The sequence below is a fragment of the Tachyglossus aculeatus genome, chromosome 25, assembly GCF_015852505.1.
Source record: "Tachyglossus aculeatus isolate mTacAcu1 chromosome 25, mTacAcu1.pri, whole genome shotgun sequence".
Taxonomy (NCBI): Eukaryota; Metazoa; Chordata; class Mammalia; order Monotremata; family Tachyglossidae; genus Tachyglossus; species Tachyglossus aculeatus.
Genome location: NC_052090.1, coordinates 4,127,766 through 4,154,291, shown reverse-complemented (window position 1 = coordinate 4,154,291; position 26,526 = coordinate 4,127,766). Strand labels below are relative to the sequence as shown.

The following is a 26,526-nucleotide window of genomic DNA, read 5'->3' as shown; positions in this document are numbered from 1 at the left end:
CTAGATCATCGAAACAAACCTTAACGTTAAGAGTTAATTTGCTGCATATTTTAGAAAATATTTCTAAGAAGCTGTCGTAGGACACACAAAGCCCTCACTGATGAAGTTGAACTTCAGTCAGTGAAAAAGTTCAGTTGTTTGAAAGCTTTGGATAATTAAGCTTAATCAGCTTTTCAGATTTTAGCATAAACAGGACCGTCCGCAGCCTAGACCAATTTTCTGTAGGGTTTATTGCTATATGTACGTTTTTTTAAATCCCGTTGAATGATTGGAGCCTTCTGTTTCCCAAAATGGTAACCAGTTAGGGTAATGTGGATGTTCCATAAGCAATCCTTCAGCTGAAAATATCCCGTAATCGCGATGCCAAATGCCAAGGCAGAATCACCGGCAAAGAAGTTCTAAAACAAAGTCAATCTCGTAGTATCGATGCTATGTCCTTAACATAGTTATTCTGGGTGGGACACGTGAGGAGAATGAACAGCGTTGGGATGACCAACAATCAATCAATCGTATTTATTGAGCGCTTACTGTGTGCAGAGCACTGTACTAGGCGCTTGGGAAGTACAAGTTGGGGTACTTCCAACTGAAGCACAGTGGCTTCAAAGCACAGGCTTTGGAGTCAGAGGTCAAGTGTCCAGATCCCGGCTCCACCGCTTGTCAGCTGTGTGACTTTGGGCAAGCCGCTTCACTTCTCTGGGCCTCGGTTCCCTCACCTGTAAAATGGGGATTAAGATTGTAAAAGCCCCAAATGGGACAACCTGATGACCTTGTCCCCAGCGCTAAGAACAGTGCCTTGCACATGGTAAGTGCTTAATAAATGCCATCATCATTATTAGTAGTGAGCTGAAATTGGGAAGCCGAAAGCGAGGAGGACAGAAAAAACATCTTTGAGGGCACAGTAAAATAAAACTGCATTCCCAGCAGGAGGCTAGGATGGGTAGACCAGCAGGACATGCTGCAGTGCGTCAACGGCGGGTAAGTGGGGGTTCACCCGTAGGAGGGGAGCGATGCCGTCTTGATGCCTTCGCTATTTCCGTGCCCCTTGACTTTAAGTTCCTCTGGCCGGACATGATGCCTCCAGAAATATCTCCCATTAAGTATGTTCGGAGTCCATGAGTGCTTCTGGAATTACGTGTCCCGGAAGCAGTTGGGGTATACGCCTGCCCCTGTTGTCATGCCTGCCCTGCTGGATTCTGGATTTGGCAGGGGGTGGTGATGCCCAAGAACCTTTTGTCATCCTGTTTTACCCTGGGCCAGACTGACAAGGAGGAAATCCTTCGCTTTTTCACCGGGCCTTGCTTCATGAGGTTTATCCTGCAGACACCAGAGAAGCAGTGTGTCTTAGTGGAAAGAAGTTCTAATCCCGGCTCCGTCACTTGCCTGCTGTGTGACCTTGGGCAAGCCACTTAACTTCTCTGTGCCTCTGTTACCTCATCTGTAAAATGGAGATTAATACTATGAGTCCTCTGTCGGACAACCTTGTATCTACCCCAATCAATCAATCAATCAATCGTATTTATTGAGCGCTTACTATGTGCAGAGCACTGTGCTAAGCGCTTGGGAAGTACAAATTGGCAACACATAGAGACAGTCCCTACCCAACAGTGGGCTCACAGTCTAAAAGGGGGAGACAGAGAACAGAACCAAACATACCAACAAAATAAAATAAATAGGATAGAAATGTACAAGTAAAATAAATAAATAAATAAATAAATAGAGTAATAAATATGTACAACCAGCTCTTAGAACAGTGCTCAGCACTAGTAAGCACTTTAAAAAATACCATTATTATTATTATTGCTTTATGAGTCTGTTAAAGTGAATTCCTCAACTGCCTTTTAATTGGTTAAAAACGTTAGCGAGGAGTAAATGGAAGAACACTGCAGAATAACCCCTTTTTTCTAGCTCAATGTCTCCAAGTGGAGAAGCAGCGTGGCTCAGTGGAAAGAGCACGGGCTTTGGAGTCAGAGGTCATGGGTTCAAATCCCGGCTCCGCCACTTGCCAGCTGTATGACTTTGGGCAAGTCACTTAACTTCTCTGGGCCTCAGTTCCCTCATCTGTAAAATGAGGATTAAGACTGTTATTCCCCTGTGGGACAACCTGATCACCTTGTAATCTCCCCAGGGCTTAGAACAGTGCTTTGCACATAGTAAGTGCTTAATAAATACCATTTAAAAAAAAAAGTGTAAAACAACTTTACCGTTGAAAGTTGTTAACCTTTCTCAGGACAACTATGTCTACTTACTTTTAAAAATTACATATTTGTCCTGCAGTTGGAAGCCTATTTTCCAAACCTCAGAGATCCGAAGAGTCGATAGAGGAATTAGGTCAGCTCATCTAGAAGAAAACTTCGAGAAGCCAATTCTGGGGACGTGACCATCCCCAGTGGCCGAGCCCAGTCGAGTTTGGGTATCCAAATCTTCAGTTATATGATTAAATTTAGCTCTATTCACAAGGATTCATTCTATCCTGGGGCTTGTTTTTAATGTAAATGACCGATATCATTTGTTCCTAGCTAGAATTCCCAAATCTAAAGAATCTTTTCCAACGCTGCTTCTCGAGATATGTTACATTTTCTACCAGGTCCTTATGAAACTCACATTTTAGCCAGCCCTGTGACTTACCGCTCATTGTTGTGTTTTGACCTTGACTATTTACAGACCCCAAGGACTTACTGTTGTGCTAATACCGAAGATTTGGAAACGGTTATTCATCATGTTCACAGCCTCCATCCTTCAGCTCCATTCCTGGCAGCCGGAGTTTCGATGGGAGGGTAAGGCTCTCCCTAACTGAAGTCTCTCAGGTGAAGGGATAGGAATTATGCCTCTGGTTCAGAGAGGGCATTTTCCAGTGGGGATTTCGATTGGGTTTTTCCTCTCGTTCTGCCACTTCAACCAGGTTCAGGATGAATGTTCGTGGTTTTGTAGGTCGGTCCCCTCTCCAAAATGGGTGGGCCTGGGGGGTCCTGCCCGTTGACAGAGTGAGAAAGGCAGGAGATGGCTGGAGTGTGGCGGGGTGGGACGGGGGAGAGGGCAGAGCCCGAAAGAAAGCAGCAGCAAGGGAATCTTCAGGAAGAGCTGTGGAGGCCTTGAGGAAAAATCAACCAGTCAATCAATGCTATTTTTTGAGCATTTACTGTGTGCAGAGACTGCACAAAGCACTTGGGAGACTACGAGAAGTTTTGTTTTGTTGTCTGTCTCCCCCTTCTAGACTGTGAGCCCGCCGTTGGGTAGGGACCGTCTCTATATTTTGCCAACTTGTACTTCCCAAGTGCTTAGTACAGTGCTCTGCACACAGTAAGCGCTCAATAAATAGGATTGAATGAATGAATGAATACAACATCTTTGGCAGACACATTCCCGGCCCACAACGAGCTTCCAGGCTGGGAGGGGGGAGACTGATATTAATATAATGTATAATTTAAAAATATGTACGTGCTTTGTGGGGTTGAGGGTGGGGTGAATATCAAATGCCCAAAAGGTCACAAATCCAAGTGCATAGGTGATGCAGAAGGGAGAAGGTGCTGGGGAAGTGAAAATTGGGGAAGGCCTCAAGCGCTTAGTACAGTGCTCTGCACACAGTAAACACTCAATAAATACGATTGAATGAATGAATGAATGGAAGAATGTGACTTTAATAAGGCTTTGAAGGTGGAGAGAGGGGTGGTCTGGCATATATGGAGGGGGAGGAAGTTCCAAGCTAGGGGACAGATATGGGAAAGGGGTCGACGGCGAGATAGATGTGAGCGGGGCACAGTGAATAAAAATGACGCTAGAGAAGCGCAGTGTGTGTCCTGGGCTGTAGTAGGAGATTAGTGAGGTGACATAGGAGGGGGCAAGCTGATTTGAGTGCTTTAAAGCCAATGGTAAGGAGTCACAGGCCAAGGCTTTGGAGTTCTGCTGTGGACATGTTAAGTTTGAGGTGAAGGCAGGACATTCAAGTAAAGACGACTTGAAGGCAGGAGGAAATGTGAGACCGCAGAGCGGGAGAGAGATCAGGGCTGGAGATGTGCATTTGAGAATCATCTGCAGAGAGGTGGTCGTTGAAGCCATGGGAGCAAATGAGTTCTCCAAGGGAGTGGATATAGATGGAGAAAGGGACTCAGAACTGAACCTTGAGGGACACCCTGTATAATGAGGGTGTAAAATACCCGTTTTCCCTTCCTCCCTCTTCCCCTGGGAGCCCCACGTGGGACAGGAATGTGTCCGATCTGATTATCTGGTATCCCGGAATTTAGCATAATGCTTGGCCTTCGGTAAGCGCTTAATGAATACCGTCAATACACTAATCATCAGCGAGTCTTCACGCAATGCTTGCCGAGTGCCGCCCCCAAAACCAGGCCGAAGGATAAGGCGCTGAACATCTATGCTTCTCTTACCGGGCTTCACAACCCCAGGAGTGGGACGATAATAATTGCGGTGTTTGTTAAGCGCTTCCTATGTACTAAGCTCTGGGATGGATACAAGCAAATCCAGTTGGACACAGTCCATGTCCTGCATAGGGCTCGCGTTCTTCGTCCCCGTTTTACAGATGTGGTAGTGGAGGCACAGAGAAGTGAAGTGGTTTGCCCAAGGCCGCACAGCAGACAAGTCACTAGTTCTTTCCCAGTGAATCTGTCTTCCCCTTCCTCCCCTCGTGAGTCAGGGAGCGTGTCTGATTTAATGTAAGTGCTAGAGAGTCGTGAGAAGTGGGGAGACAGGGACTGACCCTGGGAGCTGAGCAAGCGCTTAGTACAGTGCTCTGCACACAGTAAGCGCTCAAATACGATTGAATGAATGAAAGAATGGAGTGGGGAGAGACAGGAGGCAAAGAGAGCTCAGTGAGGCAGTTGATGCAGTAATCAAGGTAGGTTATAAGTACTTGGATCAACATAGTAGAAACTTGGATGAAGAGGAAAGGGCAGATTTTAGTGATGTTGTGAAGACAGGAGCAACAGGATTCGGTGTTGGATTGAATATGTGGGTTGAATGAGAGATGACTCAAGAACACCACCAGAGTTACAGGCTTGTGAGACAGGAAGGATGGTGGGAAAGTCATGGGAAGAGAGGGTGAGAAGATGAGGTTTTTTTAGGGTTTGGGTGGAAAGATGAGGTGGTTTTATGGTATTGTAAAGTGTTTAGTATGTTTTGGTTCTAAGCGCTGGGGTAGATACAAGTTAATTAGGTATAACACAGTCCCTGTCCCACATGGGGTTCACATTCTAAGTGGAATAATAATAATAGTATTTGTTAAGCGCTTACTATGTGCAAAGCAAGTATCTCCATTTTACAGATGAGGGAACTGAGGCACACAGAAGTTAAGTGACCCACAGCAAGCAATTGGCAGAGCGGGGATTAGAACCCAAGTCCTTCCGACTCCCGGGCCTCTGCTCTTTCAAGTAGGCCATGCTGCTTCTCTGTTTGGAACGCGTTCAGTTGGCGGTGTCACGGCGGGACGTCCAATTAGGGGTGTCCTGAAGGCAGGAGGAAAGAGGAGGCTGCAGGAAAGGAGAGAGGTTGGGGATGGAGAGGTAGATTTGGGAATCATCTGCGTGGAGATGGTAGTTGAAGCCATGGAAGCAAAGTCCTCCAAGGGAGTGGGTGTAGGTGGAGAATAGAAATGACCCAAAACTGAGCCTTGAGGGACCCCCCCGTCAGTTAGGGGGTGGGAGGCAAAGGAGGAGCCTGCCAAAGAGACTGAGAAGGAGCAGCCAGGGAGATAGGAGAATGAAAAAATAATAATAATGGCATTAATTAAGCACTTACTATGTGCAAAACACTGTTTTAAGTGCTGGGGAGGTTACAAGGTGATCAGGTTGTCCCACGGGGGGCTCACAGTCCTAATCCCCATTTTACAGATGAAGGAACTGAGACACAGAGAAGTGAAGTGACTTACCCAAAGTCACCCAGCTGACAAGTGGCGGAGCCGGGATTTGAACCCATGGCCTCCGACTGCAGAGCCCGGGCTCTTTCCACTGAGCCACGCCGCTTCAGGAGCTGGGTTTAGAACCCAGGTCCTCTGGTTCCCAGGCCTGTGCTCTCTTCACTGAACCACGCTGCTTCTCAGTCTCAAGGATATCGTTCTGTGACCACAACACTAGCCATCTCCGCCGATAAATCAGTAGTACTTATTCATAGCCTTAGTACAGTACATAACCCAAGCGCTTAGTACAGTGCTCTGCACATAGTAAGCGCTCAATAAATACGATTGACGATGATGATGATAGCCTGTTGTTTTGCAGCACACTGAACTAAACCCCTGGGAGAGTACTATAAAATCCATATATTTGATCCCTGCCCTCAAGGAGTTTAACGATCTGGCCAGATTGTGTGTTGCCGGGCACCAAATAACCAGGAGAGTGTGGATAGTTCAGCACAAACCATCACCGCTACTGCAGAAGCACTAGAAATACATGTCCTGCTCCGTGTTAGGACAATCCTTTCTCTTCAGAAACACTGATGCCTGAGCAGTGCTATGCCTGAGCAATGGAAAAGGGCCAGAAAACAGTTTGATTCTGTTTTCGTGGGCTCAACGTACAGATGCTCTGCACATAGTAAGCGCTCGATAAATACGATTGATAATGATGACGACTGATAATGATGATAATGATGATAATGAGCCCCTTCCTTCCTCTCCCCCTCGTCCCCCTCTCCATCCCCCCATCTTACCTCCTTCCCTTCCCCACAGCACCTGTATATATGTATATATGGTTGTACATATTTATTACTCTATTTATTTATTTATTTATTTTACTTGTACATTTCTATCCTATTTATTTTATTCTGTTGGTATGTTTGGTTCTGTTCTCTGTCTCCCCCTTTTAGACTGTGAGCCCACTGTTGGGGAGGGACTGTCTCTACGTGTTGCCAATTTGTACTTCCCAAGCGCTTAGTACAGTGCTCTGCACATAGTAAGCGCTCAATACGATTGATTGATTGATTGATGACGTGCAAGAGATTACCTGTGTGCAGTCTTTCTGTTGGCCGCTTCTTCAAACCAAACGACCACCCGGGATCTCTTGGGTGGACAGCTCTGTTTCACCAGCACGTCCCGTGGGTGTGCACGGCACGGGCGGCGAGAGAGCGGAAGACGGGCACCAAGCCGAAAACCCCCTCGCGTTAGCACGGAAGGTGGGACTTGCCCTACAAAAGGAAGAAGCCGGAATCAAAGCTGACGGTCCTGATTGAGTCCAGCTGACACTGCTGCGCTTGGCTCTTTGGGGCTGAATAATGTGCCTTTAAAGCGGAGGGTGCCAGCTGCAACTCTTCCCCTAATCGTACAACTCCCTGACGGTTTTGTTGGCCAAACTCCTGCCTGAGGAGTCTGAAGCTCCTCCGCTCCGCTCCCGTTTCCGTTGCCTTGCCCGCAGAGAGCCCGAAAGCAAGCTGCAGCCTTAGTGTGGGTGGCTGACCAATAATGTCTTGCGGTTCCTGATCCTGTTGGTGATTTTCCGACACAGTGTCGCGTTCTAGCGAAGCCGTTACATCCCTAAGAGGGCCTGAATGGACCAGTTCCACGCCACCGGGCTGGGGGTTTCCATTTCACACCTTGTAGTCGGTGCCTGGTTGTGTTTCCTTTTAATGATGACTGCGGTATTTAAGCGCTTACTATGTGCCGTGCATTGCACTAAGCGCTGGGGTGTACACAAGCAAATCAGGTTGGACACAGTCCCTTGTCCCACGTGGGGCTCACAGTCTCACTCCCCGTTTTCCAGATGAGTACCCGAGGCACAGAGAAGTGAAGTGACTTGCCCAAGGTCGCACAACAGACAAGCGGTGGAGCCGGGATTAGAACCCACCACCTTTGGATTCCCAGGCCCGTGTTCTATGCACAGCACCATGCTGCTTCTCTAAGAGAGAGCTCCAAAGAGAAGCAGCGTGGCTCAGCGGAAAGAGCCCGGGCTTGGGAGTCAGAGGTCATGGGTTCTAATCCCGGCTGCGCCACTTGTCAGCTGCGTGACTTTGGGCGGGTCACTTAGCTCTTCTGGGCCTCAGTTACCTCATCTGTAAAATGGGGATTAAGAATGTGAGCCTCACGTGGGACAACCTGATTACCTGGTATCCCCCCATTGCTTAGAACAGTGCTTGGCACATAGTAAGTACTTAACAAATGCTATTATTATTAAGAGCTTTCTTCTTTTCTCTAAGAGCTCAGGTGCAAATGTCGTTCTTGGATTTCTCCCCTGGAGGGCCCCTGCCTTCTGTGGATTTGCCTAGAACTATCAATCAATCAGTTGTATTTATTGAGCGCTTACTGTGTGCAGAGCACTGTCCTAAGCGCTTGGGAAGTACAAGTTGGCAACATATAGAGACGGTCCCGCCCCAACAGTGGGCTCACAGTCTAGAAGGGGGAGACAGAACAAAACAAAACTGTCATCACATCAGTCACCGTCATCCTTTTGACTGTGTATCCTTTACCCCTCGGTTGTAGAATGCTGCTCTTAAACTACCTCGGGAAATCGGGCTCCAAAACTCCCCTGATGGCCGCCGCCACGTTCTCGGTGGGTTGGAACACTTTCGCCTGTGCTGAATCGCTGGAGAAGCCGCTGAACTGGCTGCTCTTTAACTATTACTTGACCACCTGCCTTCAGTCTTCCGTCAACAAGTAAGTCAGCCCCATCCAGACTCTCCCCAAGGGTGAGGTCAGGGTGAAGCGCTCTTAAAGACTAAGGACATGGTCCCTGAGTTTCCCAAGTCCCTCCTGAGGGCCAGACGCACAGAGATGAGTCTGACTGGTGTCACTCAGTCCTATTCATTCATTCAATCGTATTTATTGAGCGCTTCCTGTGTGCGGAGCGCTGTACTAAGCGCTTGGGACGTACAATTTGGCAACGTATAGAGACGGTCCCTACCCAACAGTGGGCTCACAGTCCAGTCCTTCTGCCAGCCTTTGAGCCCCTAAGTGACCGCTGACTGATTTCTGGATCCCTCCGCTCCGAACGCGTTCCTTGCCACAGTCACTCCTCACCCTCCAGGCTCAGGTCGCGGAGATGGGCGCTCATTGTGGATTCGGAGTCACGTGCAGAGACCCCCAGCTCCATGGGATTGGTACCAAAGCCAGTTTTGGCTCCCAGAGCTTTTATGGTCCATTGCGGATGGCCATACCTATCGGATGGCCATACCTACGCGGACGGCCATACCTATCGGATGGCCATACCTATGCGGATGGCTATTCCCTACCGTTCGGAACCAGAAAGGAACCAGAGGTGAAACCAAGCTACCTGCCGCAGGAGAAGACAGAGAAGGGGGAAGAAGAGGAGCCTTGTCACTGCTTCTGATGCTCTCAGGGCTTTGTGGGGTGGGGAGAGGCATGGAGGGGAAGGCTAGCCGCTCCCAAAGATAGGAGGAAAGGACCAGACATTTTCAGAAAGTTCCAGATCTGGAAACCACACATTCCTTTGGCCCCTTTTCAGAGGAAGAACTGTGCCTCCACAGTGTTCTCCCTCATCAGTACTCCACGTCAAATTCCACCCTAGGCTCCCCAACCGCATGCCCTCTGAAAGCATTTTTTTAAGGGAAAGATAAATCCTCGCCGCCCCCCACCGCAATGCATCCAACGACAAAGCCAGGAAGCCACAGGGCCACAACTGTACGCCCCGATCCCACCTCTGGCTGCTGCTTTTGGTTTCTCTCTACCCACTTAGTAGCTGCAGCCCTAAAGGCCGACCTAAATGGGAGAAGCTATTGTTAGGGCATCTGGGAGCTGATGGCCCAAACGTCTCCCGACCTTCAAAATACGATCTGGGATTTTCCGTCACCGGAAAGCAAATGTTACTTTATCTCTAGAAAGTTTTTGATCTTTCCTACGGATTGGAAATCTCCCCGGGCCCCTCAGTTTGGTGACCTCCGTGTGGCTCCTGGCTTACTTGGGAGGCGAGCGGTGAGCGACTCATCTTCTCTTCTGAAATTATTTTCCCAGGCATCGACACATGTTTGTGAAACAAATTGACATGGATCACGTCATGAAGGTATGGGAAGGCTTTTGCCCGTAAAAGCTCGTCCTCGGCTTCGATTTCACCCATCGAATGTAGTTGCTCATTTGATCTGGGGTTATCTTTAGGCTAAATCGATTCGACAGTTTGATGAGCGGTTCACTTCAGTCATGTTTGGATACCGAACCATCGACGACTATTACGCTGATGCCAGTCCAAATCACAGATTGAAGTCGGTGGGAATTCCCGTGTTGTGCCTCAACTCCGTGGATGACGTTTTCTCCCCACGTCACGGTGAGTTTTCCAGCAGCCTCGGAAGGTGACTCCTGCTGATTCGTGATACTGGTTGCAATGTGTAGTATTTTGTTAAACACTAAATGTCAGACAATATACCGAGTGCTGGAATAGAAACAAGATGATCAGGTTACACAGAGTCCCCGTCCTAAAGTCGTAATATATCTTTGCTAAATCGTTTCCCCCTTCAAAGTATGAAAGCCCCAGGCCTGGGGCTATGTGGTCTGCTCCAAGTTACCCCAGCAGTTTGCTTTAAGCTCAGATCAAGAAGTTGGACTAAATGGAAACTTTTCAATCAGACCTTCTCCCCATGTGTCTAATTCCTACTTGGGTCTTCTTTTCCAGTGCTCAGGACAGTGAGCATATAATAAATTATGTTACTTCTTTTTCTTCTTGCCAGGCACCCTATCTTTGAACTGATTCTTTTGCAGGGAGGTTTGCTTCGCTGGGATTTTAGTTGGGATCACCAAACTCCGTAATGGGAAAAGCCCATGGAAAAAAAACCAGTTGATTCATTCATTTGGATTTATTGAGCGCTTACTGTGTGCAGAGCACTGTACTAAGCACTTGGGAAGTACAAGTCAGCAAATTCAATCGTATTTATTGAGCGCTTACTGTGTGCAGAGCACTGTACTAAGCACTTGGGAAGTACAAGTCAGCAACAAGTTGATGTTTCATACAGGCATAAAAGACTAGCAAGCCTGTCTAGAACCTGAATTAAGTACATTGCATCTAAGTGATAAAGTCAACCTGGAGGCAAAATATTCACCTTTCCCTTGAAATTGTTCAAGTTATTTAGTTTAGGGAAGCAGAGTGGCTCTTGGGTTAGGGTTAATCCTGCTACTCAAGTTATGGAGGAAAAATCAGAAGTAGGTTTTTTTGTACCTTGCTTTTATTCTTTACTTCAAAAAAAAACCCTTAAAGATTCATCCAATGTTTTAGCGTCCGTTTCTGAAGATTGAAGGGATTAGCTACAGGAGATGGACTCTTATCAATCAGTGGTATTTATTGAGCACTTACTGTGTGCAGAACACTGTACTAAGTGCTTGGGACAGTTTGGTACAATAGAATTGGTAGACACAATCATCAATAATATTTATTGGGCGCTTATGAAGTGCAGAGCACCATACTAAGCGATTGGGAGAGTGCAATGCAATAGAATTAGCAAACGTATTCCCTGCCCATAACTTGCTTACAGTCTAGAGGGGGAGACGGACTCGTTGTGGGCAGGGATTGTGTCTGTTTATTGTTAGTACTCTCCCAAGCGCTTAGTACACAGGAAGCGCTCAATAAATATAATTGAATGAATGAGTGAATGAATGTGTTTAATGTTAGCCTCCTGCCTGGAAGAAGCAGCGTCGCTCAGTGGAAAGAGCACGGGCTTGGGAGTCAGAGGTCATGGCTTCTAATAATAATAATAATAATAATAACAATAATAATGGCATTTGTTAAGTGCTTACTATGTGCAAAGCTGCCGGAGAGCAAACAGGAGGAAATGGCTTCAAATGGGAGAGATTTCATCTGGACTAAAATAATAATGATGATGATGGCATTTGTTAAGCGTTTACTATGTGCAAAGCGCTGTTGTAAGTGCTGGGGGCGGATACAAGGTGATCAGGTTGACCCATCTGGGGCTCACAGTCTTAATCCCCATTTTGCAGATGAGGTAACTGAGGCCCAGAGAAGTTAAGTGACTTGCCCAAGGTCACACAGCAGACAAAGGCCCTACTGACAGCTCACCTCCTTCAGGAGGCCTTCCCAGACTGAGCCCCTTCCTTCCTCTCCTCCTCGTCCCCCTCTCCATCCCCCCCATCTTACCTCCTTCCCTTCCCCACAGCACCTGTATAATATGGATATATGTTTGTACATATTTATTACTCATTAATTTATTTATTTTACTTGTACATATCTATTCTATTTATTTTACTTTGTTGGTATGTTTGGTTTTGTTCTCTGTCTCCCCCTTTTAGACTGTGAGCCCACTGCTGGGTAGGGACTGTCTCTATATGTTGCCAATTTGTACTTCCCAAGAGCTTAGTACAGTGCTCTGCCCACAGTAAGCGCTCAATAAATACGATCGATGATGATGATGTGGCAGAGCGAGGATTAGAACCCACGACCTCTGACTCCCAAGCCTGTGCTCTTTCCACTGAGCCACGCTGCTTCTCTAGTCCCGGCTCCGCCACATCTGCTGTGTGACCTTGGGCAACTTCTCTGAGCCTCAGTTCCCTCATCTGCAAAATGGGGATTAAGACCGTGAGCCCCACGTGGAACAGCCTGATCACCCTGTATCCCCCCCCAGCGCTTACAACAGTGCTTCCAAGTGAAGAGCTTGGAAGACCCGGAGAAGAACCCCAAAGCCATCGACATGTGGATCGAGAGCATCAGCGAGCTGCACCGCTTCAAACCCCCTGCTACGGTGCACTATACCAGGTGTGGGCATCTCCTCCGCCCTCCCGCCTCTCAGCCCGGGCCTGCGGAAACAGGTCTGCCCATCCCCGTCTCGCCTTGTCGCCTTTGCGGAGGGTTTTTTTTTTATGGTCTCGCATTAAGCGCTACGTGCCAGGCTGTGCTAAGTGCCGGGGTCGATATAATCGGGATGGACACGGTCCCTGCCCCACGTGGGGCTCAGGGTCTTCATCCCCACTTTACGGATGTACCTCACTGTACCTCGCTCTCGCCTGCCCCGCCATCGACCCCCGGCCCACGTCATCCCCCGGGCCTGGAATGGCCTCCCTCTGCCCATCCGCCAAGCTAGCTCTCTTCCTCCCTTCAAGGCCCTGCTGAGAGCTCACCTCCTCCAGGAGGCCTTCCCAGACTGAGCCCCTTCTTTCCTCTCCCCCTCGTCCCCCTCTCCATCCCCCCGTCTTACCTCCTTCCCTTCCCCACAGCACCTGTATATATGTATATATGGTTGTACATATTTATTTATTACTCTATTTATTTATTTATTTATTTATTTTACTTGTACATTTCTATCCTACTTATTTTATTTTGTTGGTATGTTTGGTTCTGTTCTCTGTCTCCCCCTTTTAGACTGTGAGCCCACTGTTGGGTAGGGACTGTCTCTATGTGATGCCAATTTGTACTTCCCAAGCGCTTAGTACAGTGCTCTGCACATAGTAAGCGCTCAATAAATACAATTGATTGATTGATAATTGATTGATTTGCACATAGTAAACGCTTAACAGATGCCACCATCATTATTATTATTTTAGTCCAGATGAAATCTCTCCCATTTGAAGCCATTTCCTCCCGTTTGCTCTCCAGCAGACATAGAGGACTAGCTAGACCAGTCAGCCTCCTTCCCAAAGTCATTAATTTTCTAGACTGTGAGCCCGCTGTTGGGTAGGGACAAGCCGACTTGTACTTCCCAAGTGCTTAGTCCAGTGCTCTGCACACAGTAAGCGCTCAATAAATAGGATTGATTGATTGATTGATTGATTAACGGCTGCTGCTTGGCTTTGTCCCTGGCGGGGTGGACCAGGAGATTGGACAGTGAGGCTCTGAAGCCTGACTGAAATTTAGACCGACTGCCTCTCCCTTGTCCTTGGGGTCTGACCCGTTTTCGTAAAAACGGATTAAAATTGTTGGCAAGATTAGCTCTTCACAAAACCACGTCGGTTTCTCCCTGGTTCTTTCCGGCCTTCTTAGACGTGGCCAGTTATTGGGTGGGTTATTTGTTTCAGCATCTCACTAGGTACCGGTGTGGAAGCGGACGATTCTGTGATTCCCGGAGAGGCATCCTTTCCCTCTTAGAGGAGCAGCGTGGCTCAGTGGGCAGAGCCCGGGCTTTGGAGTCGGAGGTCATGGGTTCAAATCCCAGCTCCACCGACTGTCAGCTGCGTGACTTTGGGCCAGTCACTTCACTTCTCTGTGCTTCAGTTCCCTCATCTGTAAAATGGGGATTAAGACTGTGAGCCCCACGAGGGACAATTCATTCATTCGTTCATTCAGTCGTATTTATTGAACGCTTACTGTGTGCAGAGCACTGTCCTAAGCGCTCGGGTAGTACAAGTTGGCAACATATAGAGACGGTCCCTACCTAACAATAGGCTCACAGTCTAGAATCAGATCACCCTGTAACCTCCCCAATGCTTAGAACAGTGCTTTGCACATAGTAAGCGCTTAATAAATGCCATTATTATTATTATTATTATTATTATTATTATTTCTACATCACCACAGCTTGGCCTTTCTCCCGGCCTTTATAAGTCCTCGGAAATAATAGCTAGTTGCTCTCCAGGGAAAGCCACCGATTCCTACAGTATCTCCATGCTCTGCCATCATTCATTCATTCATTCAATCGTATTTATTGAGCGCTGAATATTCAAATACCCAATTTATAATCAACTGGCCATTCTTCATTCATTCATTCATATTTATAGAGCACTTACTGTGTGCAGAGCACTGTCCTAAGCGCTCGGGTAGTACAAGTTGGCAGCATATAGAGACGGTCCCTACCTAACAATAGGCTCACAGTCTACAATCAGATCACCCTGTAACCTCCCCAGCGCTTAGAACAGTGCTTTGCACATAGTAAGCGCTTAATAAATGCCATCATTATTATTATAATTATTTCTACATCACCACAGCTTGGCCTTTCTCCCGGCCTTTATAAGTTCTCGGAAATAATAGCTAGTTGCTCTCCAGGGAAAGCCACCGATTCCTACAGTATCTCCATGCTCTGCCATCATTCATTCATTCATTCATTCAATCGTATTTATTGAGCGCTGAATATTCAAATACCCAATTTATAATCAACTGGTCATTATTCATTCATATTTATAGAGCACTTACTGCATGCAAAGCACTGTACTAAGCACTTGGAAAGTACAATTTGGCAACAGATAGAGACAATCCCTACCCAACAATGGGCTCACACTCTAGAAGGGGAGAGACAGACAACAAAACAAGTAGACAGGCATCAATAGCATCAAAACAGATAGAATTATAGATATGCACACATCATTAATAAAATAAATAGAATAATATGTACAAATATACACAAGTGCTGTGGGGCGGGGAAGGGGATAGAGCAGAGGGACGGAGTCGGGGCGATGGGGAGGGGAGCAGAGGAAAAGGGGGGCTCAGTCTGGGAAGGCCTCCTGGAGGAGGCGAGCTTTGAGTAGGGCTTTGAAGCGGGGAAGAGAGCTAGTTTGGCGGATGTGAGGAGGGAGGGCATTCCGGGCCAGAGGTAGCATTTAAAATATGCAAAGCACTAGCTGTCTATAAAATGCTCTGTGGTTCTTTTTCCCCTGCTTTGGATTGACCCGCTAACAATTTCGTCCAACTGGCGCATGCTCTGCTCCTCAGCATGAGCAAAAATGAACAGGATTAGCCTTTTCACAACTGCCTGCCTGTAAGCACACTTCCTTCTTATCTACAAAAGTGAGAGGGTGACTCTTTCCCTGGTCATTGCTTTCACCTCAAAGAGTGATTTTTTTTTTTTACATCCGTTGTTGTCTCGGGCTCTTTGTGTCTCCTTTCTTTCCATTTTCTTAACCTTGTCCTCTAGATCTGTGCTGTTTCCCAATATTCTCTGTTAGTCCTCTGACCTGCACTCTACCTCTCGTGACTTTCCCTTCAGCCTTTCAGGCCTCAGTTTAGCTAAATCAGGGTCTGTGAATCTTCTTGTCCTTCCTACGAATTGAGGTATTTTGTTCCTAGCATTAACAATGACATTCGATAAGCGCTTCCTAAGCTTTGGGGTGGATGCGACGTAAGCAGTTTAGACACCGTCCCTGTCCCACTGGTGGCTCACAATCTAATGGGGAAGGAGAACGGGTAACGTCCTCATTTTTACTGGTGAAGAAGCGGAGGTGCAGAGAAGTAAGGTGACTTGTTCAAGGCCACACATCAGGCAAATGGAAGAGCCAGGATTAGAACCCAGGTCTCCCGACTCCCAGGCCGGAGCTCCTTCCTCTAGCCCATTCTGCTTCGTCAACCTGCGGGACTGGCAGGGAGGAAAACAGCCAGTTTGGGGGCCCTCTTTTTCTCTTTCTGCCCACTGAGTCCTTCCTCCTATGATCCTACTCGCTTCGGTAAAATTCATTTGATCTTGCCGACGTATCTTCCCTTCTCTTGGGATTTCTGTAAACTCATCTTATAATCACTCCCACCAAGTAGCCATCACCCGTAACCAAAATTGTCCATTGCTTTCCCGTTAGTAAGGATCAAACTCAAAAGAGCAACTGCCCTCAATGCACCAGACAGAAACTCCTTAACCCTTGGCTTTAAGGCTCTCGATCGGCTCTTCCCCTCTTACCTTCCCTCGCTCATCTCTTTCAACAATCCAGCCGGCACCCTTTGTGCCTCTAATGCCAAACTACTTTCTGTACTAAGCGCTTAGTACAGTGCTCTGCACATAGTAAGCGCTCAATAAATACGATTGATGATGATGTACCTCCGTCTCGTCTTGTGCTCCCCCAGCCTTTTGTCCACATCCTCCCTCTGATCTGTAACTCCCTCTCCTTTCGTATCTGACAGACAACCACTCTCCCCACCTTTAATGCCCTTGTAAATCTTGTAATAATAATAATAATAATGGTATTTAAGTGCTTACGATGTACCAGGTACTGTATATCTCCTCCAAGAGGTCTTCCCTAAAACTTAAAGTCCTCATTTCCTCTCTTTGCCCTCCCTTCTGCATCACCTATGCATTTGGATTGGTCTCCTTTATGCGCACTTATATACATACCCCTGTACTCTCCCATTTCCCCTGTATCGATTTTAGGGCTTTCCGCCTCGTCTCCACTATAAATTCCTGGTGGACAGGGATCGCGTTTACCGATTCTGTTGCATCGTACTGTCCCGAGCACTTCAGTACCGTGCTCTGAACATAGTACATGCTAAATAAGTAACATAGTTTGATGGACTGATTGCCGATTCCTCATTGTTTGTACTAGAGAATCGGTTTCCATGTAATCCCCAACCCATTTGGTGACTTGTGAGCTGCTGAATCATTTTACCGCAGACACTTAACTGGTTAAAGGCACATTCTACGTTCCTGTCCATTTCTTCTCCCGGGTTGGAGATCTCTGACCCACGCCCCCCTTATTTCCTTATTTATTACCTTCCCGGGCTCCTGTTGGCAGGGCCGGTTTCAGACAGGAGGCTAGAGAGGTGGTTGCCTCAGGGTGTTTTGTCTAGAGGGAGCAGCAGCCGTTAAAAATTTGAAAAAGTTGCATTTCTGGAGCTTTCACCTCTGAGGATCGTCCATTCGGAACTTCTGAAACACGGCCGTTTTGAGATAACTGTAAGATGAAAATTGTTAGTAGGCAGCCTCTATCATTTTTTCCCCTACCATTACCTTCTTGACATTTTGATGTGATACTCTGAATGCGAGTTATGCGGGTTTCTATGGTCACTTTGCCCTATATTTTAATTTAAAGTGCCAGCCTCTAGCCAGCTGGGCTCCTGCGGGTGGGTCTTTTGGAGCCCGGAAGCAGAGCGTACGTTCAGTGGGCTCCGGGGGGGAGATGGCAAGTCAGGGAGCCTCCTGGAGAATAATAATAATAATAATAATAATGGTATTTGTTAAGCGCTTACTATGTGCAAAGCACTGTTCTAAGCACTGGGGGATGCAGGGTGATCAGGTTGTCCCATGTGGGGCTCACAATCTTAATCCCCATTTTACAGATGAGGTAACTGAGGCCCAGAGAAGTGAAGTGACTTGCCCAAAGCCACACAGCTGACAATTGGTGAAGCCAGGATTTGAACCCATGACCTCTGACTCCAAAGCCCGGGTTCTTTCCACTGAGCCATGCTGCTTCTCTAGGGTCAGGCGGGCTCGGCTCTTACGTGTTTCACGAGAAGCTGCGTGGCTTAGTGGAAAGAGCCTGGGCTTGGGAATCAGAGGTCGTGGGTTCTAATCCCGTCTCTGCCACTTGTCAGCTGTATGACTTTGGGCAAGTCACTTCACTTCGGTGCCTCAGCTCCCTCATCTGTAAAATGGGGATTAAGACTGTGAGCCCCAAGTAGGACAACCTGATCACCCGGTATCTTCCCCAACGCTTGGCACATAGGAAGCGCTTAAAAATATCATTATTATCATTATTATTATGTGGCCTAACTGCTTCAGGCCGTTTAGCTGGAAAGGGCCACGGGTGTCTGATGCCCACAGGTTCCGTCACTGGCCGCTCTAAGAAGGGGCTGCCAATTTTTCTCACTTAAGGGCAGCCCAATGTCTGCAACCAGCCCTGCTCCAACCCACTCAATGTACTCCCATCTTGACTATCTCACTGTCGTCCTCTCTCTGGCTTGGAACTCCTTCCCCCTTCATATCTGACAGACCACTCTCCCCATCTTCAAAACCCTCCCCAAACCACACCTCCTCCGAGAAGCCTTCCCCGAGTAACCCCGTCTCTTCCTCACCCCGTTCACCCTCCCGTCTTAAGGCCTTTGCCACCCCGCCAGGACTAACGCTCGCATCCTCACACCCTCCAGTTTGTAATCTTGTGTGCAGGGAACGTGCCTGCCCATTGTTGTACCGTACTCTCCCAAGTGTTCAGTACATAGTAAGCACTCAATAAGTACCCTTGACTGATTGATGTGGAACTATGCCGGTTGAACAAACTCTCTGGACCTCCAAGATTGGGAAAACCCCGGAATCAGCCCGCCACCAGACGCCTTCTGGTCTTCCTTGGCCTATTGAGCCCCTTCCAACAAGCGGTTGATATGAGCTGAGCAATGAGAATTTAAGGACGAGGGCCCGTGGGCAATTTTATTAGCTCAAGATATTTTCCCAATGCTCCCGAAATGCTGTTTTTCAGTGACATTAATCCAGGGCATAGGACAGCAAACCACTTTGGTTCTCAGCTCATTTAGTGGGAATGTGGGGCTCAGCTCCGTGTACCTGCTTTTGAACGCGTCGTTCCCCTGCTTTTGTTAGGAATTGTGATTTTATTTCTGTCTGCCAGGATGGGATTGGGCTTGACTTATTCCCAGAGGCTGAGTCGTCTGCTCAGTGGATTTCAACTCCTGCAGGGGACTGTAGAGTAACTTGATCGTTTGTGCTTTGAACAATGAAGGCAAATTCTCAGGCAAAACAAAATGAGTGCTTATTCCAGCGGAAAGATTTTTAAGTACAACACTTGTCTCCTTTGTTCATTTAGCAGCAATTCTGGTGCACCCCTTGGGAGCAGATCCTGGAAAGGAGTCACCCTCGGGCAGGGCTAAAGCGGCAGCCGATTACTAGCCCAGTTGGGCCTTTATGGGAGAGAGCGGGCCCTGGGCAAATCACTTCATTCATTCATTCATTCAATCGTATTTATTGAGCGCTTACTCTGTGCAGAGCACCGTACTAAGCGCTTGGGAAGTACAAGTTGGCAACATATAGATACTGTCCCTACCCAACAGTGGGCTCACAGTCTACTTTGCCCACGGTTCAATTAAGCGTCTAGACCCCAAGGAAGGAGGCGTCAATAAATATTACTACTCTGAATCGTCTCTGCTTACTCTACTGGAGTTGTGTTATTTGTTATTAGTAATAATAATGGTATTTGTTAAGCGCTTACTACATACCAAGCACCGTTCCAAGCGCTGAGGGGGGATAGAGGGTAATCAGATAGTCCCCCGTGGGGCCCACAGTCTTCCTCCCCATTTGACAGACGAGGGAACTGAGGCCCAGAAAAGTGAAGCGACTGGCCCAAAGTCACCCAGTTGACAAGTGGCGGAGGCGGGATTTGAACCCATGACCTCTGACTTCATCTCTCTAGGTCTCGGTTTCCTCATTGGCAAAATGAGGCTACCTTCCTCTCTCTTTCTCACGGTGGCGTTGTGGTGTGAAAAATGAGATAACGGATGAGAAAGTGCTTTAAAAAATGAACACGCTTTACAAATTCCAAGTATCATGTGTGGTACCCACTCGACGGTAAGCTCCTTGTGGTCAAGGATCACGTCTCCCAACTCTCCAGTGCTTAGAACAGTGGTTGGCGCATAGTAAGTGCTTAATCAATCAATCGTATTTATTGAGCGCTTACTGTGTGCAGAGCACTGTACTAAGCGCTTGGGAAGTACTTACAAATACCATTATTATTATTATTATTATATGGTACACTTCCAAGCGCTTAGTACAGTCCTACACACGGTAAGCGCTCGAGATCGATTGAGTGACGGATGACGGACTTCCGAGGGAGCCTTTCCAATGACAGAGGGAGGTTGGAGCGATCCGTAATTTCAAATTGCTCGAATTTCAGGAAAATCCATACCCCATTTGGATAGTTTTGTGCGCACGGAGTAGGAATGATTGAGGGGCCTGATGTTTCCTGGAGGCAGAGCCCAGCTGGGCAGTTGGCATTAATCACACCCCTCCTCTGTTTTTCTCCTGTCTAGCTATCCCGATCGAAACAGCGAAGCAAAATCCAAACGTCGCTCTGGTCCTTACTTCCTACGGGGGCCACATTGGCTTTCTGGAGGGGATCTGGCCCAGGCAGTCCACCTACATGGACCGAGTGTTCAAGCAGTTTACGCAGGCCGTAGTGGAGCACGGCCACGAGCTCTCATCCATGTAGCTCTCCGGAGTCGCGTCCGGACCGCCGCAGCAGCCCGGGATCGAATCCCAAGTAGGACCACTTACCCGAACTCGAGCCGCTGTGCACTGAAGCGGTGGGCCGGGCCGGGGACGAGGAGGGACGAGGCGTCCGGAGAGAAGTCCAAAACCGACTCCTTGGGCCAACCCTTTGTAGCAGGAAATGAAATACGGCCTAGGCTACGTAGTTTTGTTTTAAATACGCCTTGCCGAGAATGACCTTAAATAAAGTAGCACTCTGCACAGGTCCAGCTGCACATAACCAAAACCATTATGTACACAGATATTTATTCCTCAGGGTTTTAATTTACGCTAGTACGTTTTTAGATTTCTTCGATGAAGATGACCCGTTTCGTAAAGAGACGGAATACGAGTTACCGCACAGGGCGGTGACTGCATCCTAGCACGTTCCTAAGGGGACCCTGGGAAACCACACTACTAAAATGGGATAGGAAATCCCGATTGTTTGGATCCTCACCGAAAAGATGCTTTACCACAGTGTTAGGCTAATCTCTCTAGTTTGCTGTTTCCCCCTGGGTAGAGCAGTGGATGAGGGCTGGTTTTTGTTTTTTAACTCCAAGGTTCTACGACAGACGTGCTTATTTTTAAAATAGTGTCTATGTTTATGTAGAAAATACGCATCTATGGTCGATTAAAATAAATTCTGCCATTTTAAGCCAAAATTCCGCAGCCCTCCTGCCTTTCCACTCCAAAGATTTGAGAGGAAACAGATTCATTCATTCAGTCGTATTTACTGAGCACTTACTGTGTGCAGAGCACTGTACTAAGCGCTTGGAAGAGAACAATATAACAACAGACGCATTCCCTGCCCTCGGTGAGCTGGGGGCAGGGAGAGACGGACATTGATGGAAATGAATAAATGACAGATCTGGACCTAACTGCCGTGGGGCTGGGAGGGGAGATGAATAAAGGGAGCATGTCAGGGTGATGCAGAAGGGAGCGGGAGAAAAGGAGGAGAGGCCTTAGTCAGGGAAAGCCTCTCGGAGGAAACTCTGAGCTCGCTGTGGGCAGGGATTGTCACTCTTCATTGTTGTACTGTGCTTTCCCAAGTGCTCAGTACAGTGCTCTGCACACTTTAAGCACTCAATCAATACGATTGAATGAATAAAGACAACACCATCGAGGCTCTGCACCCCATCGGCGCTCAATAAATACCACCGACTGGTCGGACACGGACGCCTCACAGTCTAAATGGGAGGGAGAACAGGCGCTGAATCCCCATGTGACAGAGGAGAAAACGGAGGCCAAGCACGGTTCTAAGTGCTGGGGGGGATACAAGGTAATCAGGTTGTCCCCCGAGGGGCTCACAGTCTTCATCCCCATTTTACAGATGAGGGAACTGAGGCCCAGAGAAGGAAGGTGACTTGCCCAAGCTCACACAGCAGACAAGTGGCGGAGTGTGAATTATAGCTTGCGTCCTCTACCGGGCCCACGCTCCGTCCACTGGCCCACCCTGCTCCGCAATATACGGAGGGGGAGATGGTTCGGTGACAATTTTCCCAGTGCTGTGCCTCTATGTAAACAGGCCTCAAATACGGGATTCGGCTTCCATCCCTTTAGGCCGTTCCCCTCAGCCTCTTTATCGCACTGGATCGCCGAGAAGACATTGAGGATCATTTCGATTTTTAATAGATTCCCTTCAAATAATTTATTCCTTCTGCTTTCCAACCTCCATTTCCCACATTGGCCCCATCTGGGCCGGTTCCGGCATTGCGGAGATTGGGCATAGGTTGCTACTTCAGGATACAAAGGGGCACTTTTTTAAATAAAATGTATTTGTTAAGCGCTTACTATGTGCCAGGCACTGTATTAAGCACTGGGATAGATACAAGCTCATCAAGTTGTCCCCCATGGGGTTCACAGTCTTAATCCCCATTTTACAGGGGAGGAAACAGAGGCACAGAGAAGTAGAAGAGGGCTGGTTTTTGTTTTTTAACTCCAAGGGTCTATGACAGACAGGCTTATTTTTTAAATAGTGTCTATGTATATGTATAAAATACGTATCTATGTTCGGTTAAAATAAATGCTGCCATTTTAAGCCAAATTTCTGTGACTTCCCCAAAGTCACACGGGAGACAAGTGGTGGAGCTGGGAGTAGAACAGACATTACATACTTCCCAAGCGCTTGGTACAGTGCTCTGCACATAGTAAGCGCTCAATAAATACGATTGATGATGATGATGATTACATATACATACATTTATATTACAGATGTGCTGTGGGGAAGGGAGGGAGGATGAATGAAGGAGCAAGTCAGAATGGCGCAGAAGGGAGTGGGAGAAGAAGAGAGGAGGGCTCAGTCAGGGAATCAATCAATCAATCGCATTTATTGAGCGCTTACTGTGTGCAGAGCACTGTACTAAGCGCTTGGGAAGTACAAGTCGGCAACATATAGAGACGGTCCCGACCCAACAGCGGGCTCACAGTCTAGAAGGGGGAAGACAGAGAACAAAACCAAACATACTAACAAAACAAAATAAATAGAAGGCTTCCTGGAGGAGATGAGCCTTCAATAAGGCTTTGAAGTGGGGGAGAGTATCTGATAATTGATCATTGAGAAGCAGCGTGGCTCAGTGCAAACAGCCCGGGCTTGGGAGTCAGAGGTCATGGGTTCTAATCCCGGCTCCGCCGCTCGTCAGCTGCGTGACTTGGGGCAAGTCACTTAACTTCCCTGTGCCTCAGTTCCCCCATCTGTAAAATGGGGATGAAGATTGTGAGCCCCTCGTGGGACAACCTGATTACCTTGTATCTCCCCCAGCTCTTAGAACCGTGCTTGGCACATAGTAAGCGCTCAACAAATACCACAATTATTATCATTATTACTACGTAATATATGTATATATGTTTGTACATATTTATTACTCTATTTTATTTGTACATATCCATTCTATTTATTTTATTTTGTTAGTACGTTTGGTTTTGTTCTCTGTCTCCCCCTTTTAGACTGTGAGCCCACTGTTGGGTAGGGACTGTCTCTATATGTTGCCAATTTGGACTTCCCAAGCGCTTAGTACAGTGCTCTGCACATAGTAAGCGCTTAACAAATACCACAATTATTATCATTATTATTACGTAAGTGCTGGGGGGAGGGAGGGGGTGGTTTACTTCGCCCAAGAAGTACATAACCTCCCGTTGTCGGTATTTAAAGAAGAAAATAAAGGTCCCGGAAGCTGGAATACCGGAAAACCAGGCTCCAGATGAATACCTTCATTGTCGGGACTTATTCCTGCCCTTTCCCCAGCCCTTGTTTACGCTCAGCCAGTTGCCCTGAGCTCTTTGTTAAACCCTGTCCCGTCCTCAGCTGATCTTCATCTCACATCATCACACTTCATTTCTCTCTCTGGTCGGGAGAAGAGTCAGGGAAAAGCACACCTGGCCGTCATAGAGGTTGGAGGAGCCAGCCCTAAGTTATGTCCGTTCATCCTTTCTCCTACTAACATTATTTACTGAGTGCTTATTAATTGCGTGCAGAGCGCTGTACTAAGCACTTCGGAGACTACAATATAGCAGACACATTCCCGGCCCACGGCAAGATCACGGTCTAAAGAGAGGCTTCACCCTAGAGAAGCAGCGTGGCTCAGTGGAAAGAGCCCGGGCTTGGGAGTCAGAGGTCATGGGTTCTAATCTTGGCTCCGCCACTTGTCAGCTGGGTGACTTTGGGCAAGTCACTTAATAATAATAATGATGGTATTTATTAAGCGCTTAATATGTGCAAAGCGCTGTTCTAAGCGCTGGGGGATACAAGGTGATCAGGTTGTCCCACGGAGGGCTCACGGTTTTCATCCCCATTTCACAGATGAGGGAACTGAGGCACAGAGAAGCTAAGTGACTCGCCCGAAGTCACACAGCTGACGAGTGGCGGAGCCGGGATCGGAACCCATGACCTCTGACTCCAAAGCCCGGGCTCTTTCCGCTGAGCCACGCTGCTTCTTCAACTTCAACACTGAAACTTCTCTGTGCCTCAGTTCCCTCATCTGTGAAGCGGGGATGAAGACTGGGAGCCCCGCGTGGGACGACCTGATTACCTCGCATCAACCTCAGCGCTTTGAACGGTGCTTGGCACATAGTAAGCTCCTAATCAATCAATCAGTCAATCGTATCTATTGAGCGCTTACTATGTGCCGAGCACTGTACTAAGCGCTTGGGAAGTCCAAATTGGCAACACACAGAGACGGTCCCTACCCAACAGCGGACTCACAGTCTAAAAGGGGGAGACAGAGAACAGAACCAAACATACCAACAAAATAAAATAAATAGGATAGAAATGTACAAGATAAATAGAGTAATAAATATGTACAAGTGCTTGGCACATAGTAAGCACTTAACCAGCGCGCGCTTAGTACACAAGCGCTCAATAAATACGATTGAATGAATGAATGATTATTATTATTATTTACCCAAACACCTTACCTTACCTCTCCACTTCCCGCCGCCAAGGGAGACCTGGTTTCGGGTAGTCCTCAGGTCTTCTCCATCTTCAAAGGCCCAACGTCTCGGACCCCGAGTGCCGATCTTCCGAGCGGGGACGGTCCGAGGGGAGGAAGGATGCTGGAGCCCACGTGCGACTCGGCAGCCGTGTGGAGGGCTCCCTTCAGCGGCGTTCAACAAGGGCTCCCGTGGCCCGGCCCCGCTGCCCTCCTTGGGGGGACACCGTCCAGCTCCCCATCACACCCTCCACCCTTCCTCCTGTGGGAAAATTGGAAACAGCCGCGCTGCCGGATCTCCCCAAACCTCCAAACCACGGGAAGGCCGCGGCTGTGACGACTGCGCTGCAAGGACCCTGAAATTACGCTCTTCTAAACCCCGCACCCTACTTACCTTTTATTTCATTTGTCCCCGTCCGCTGTTGTATTCATTCACTCCTTCAGTCGTATTGAGTGCTTACTGTGTGCAGAGCACTGTACTAAGCACTTCGGAAGTACAGATTTTAGCGTTCTGTTTCATCTCTCCCTGTGTACCCGTCATCAGTCCCTTCTCCCCCAATTTAATTTTTGGACTGTGCGGTCCTCAAAGGGAGAAGCAGCACAGAACACGGGCCAGGGGGTGGGAAGGACCTGGGTTCTAATCCCAGCTCCGCCACTTGCCTGCTGGGTGACCCTGGGCAAGTCACGTAACTTCTCGGTGCTTCAGTTACCACTTCTCAAGAAGCCTGTCTAATTCCCACCTGTGAATTTCTCCCCAGTGCTTAATACAGTGCTCTGCACACGTGAAGCACTCGAACACTTTGCCCTTTTTTTTATGGCATTTATTAAGTGCTTACTATGTGCAAAGCACTGTTCTGAGTACTGGGGAGGTTACAAGGTTATCAGGTTGTCCCACGGGGGGCTCACAGTCTTAATCCCCTTTTTACAGATGAGGTGACTGAGGCACAGAGAAGTTAAGTGACTTGCCCAAAGTCACACAGCTGACAAGTGGCAGGGCCGGGATTTGAACCCATGACCACTGACTCCAAAGCCCGTGTTCTTTCCTCTGAGCCACGCTTTTACAACTAGTTGTAGCAGGTCTTCTGGGACATGCCGAGCCTCGACTGGATTTGTGGTCCTCGCCCTTCACCGACCTCCATCCTGTACCTCTAAGAGCTCAGCAGCCTCTCTGACTCGCCAGAAATAGTTCTGGTGGGCTCAGGGCCTTTTTTGTGGGCTTTTTTTAAGGTATTTGTTAAGCACAATGTGTCAAGCGCTGTGCTAAGCGCTGAGGTTAGAAACAAGTGAATCAGGTTGGACAGAGTCCACGTTTCACACCGGGCTTACAGGCTTAATCCCCATTTTA

General features: G+C 47.9%; 1 protein-coding gene across 1 annotated transcript in view; it reads left to right on the top strand.

The window, feature by feature from the left end:
- ABHD3 (abhydrolase domain containing 3, phospholipase) overlaps nt 1–20,786 on the top strand; it is a 46,600-nt gene extending 25,814 nt beyond the window's left edge. Inside the window, exons 5-9 of the mRNA XM_038766577.1 lie at nt 2,662–2,774; nt 8,411–8,584; nt 9,899–9,947; nt 10,040–10,205; nt 20,541–20,786. Coding sequence (XP_038622505.1) covers nt 2,662–2,774; nt 8,411–8,584; nt 9,899–9,947; nt 10,040–10,205; nt 20,541–20,719 — 681 coding nt within the window. The 3' untranslated portion in view covers nt 20,720–20,786. The remainder of the gene's footprint in view (nt 1–2,661; nt 2,775–8,410; nt 8,585–9,898; nt 9,948–10,039; nt 10,206–20,540) is intronic.
- Nucleotides 20,787–26,526: the final 5,740 nt, after the last annotated feature.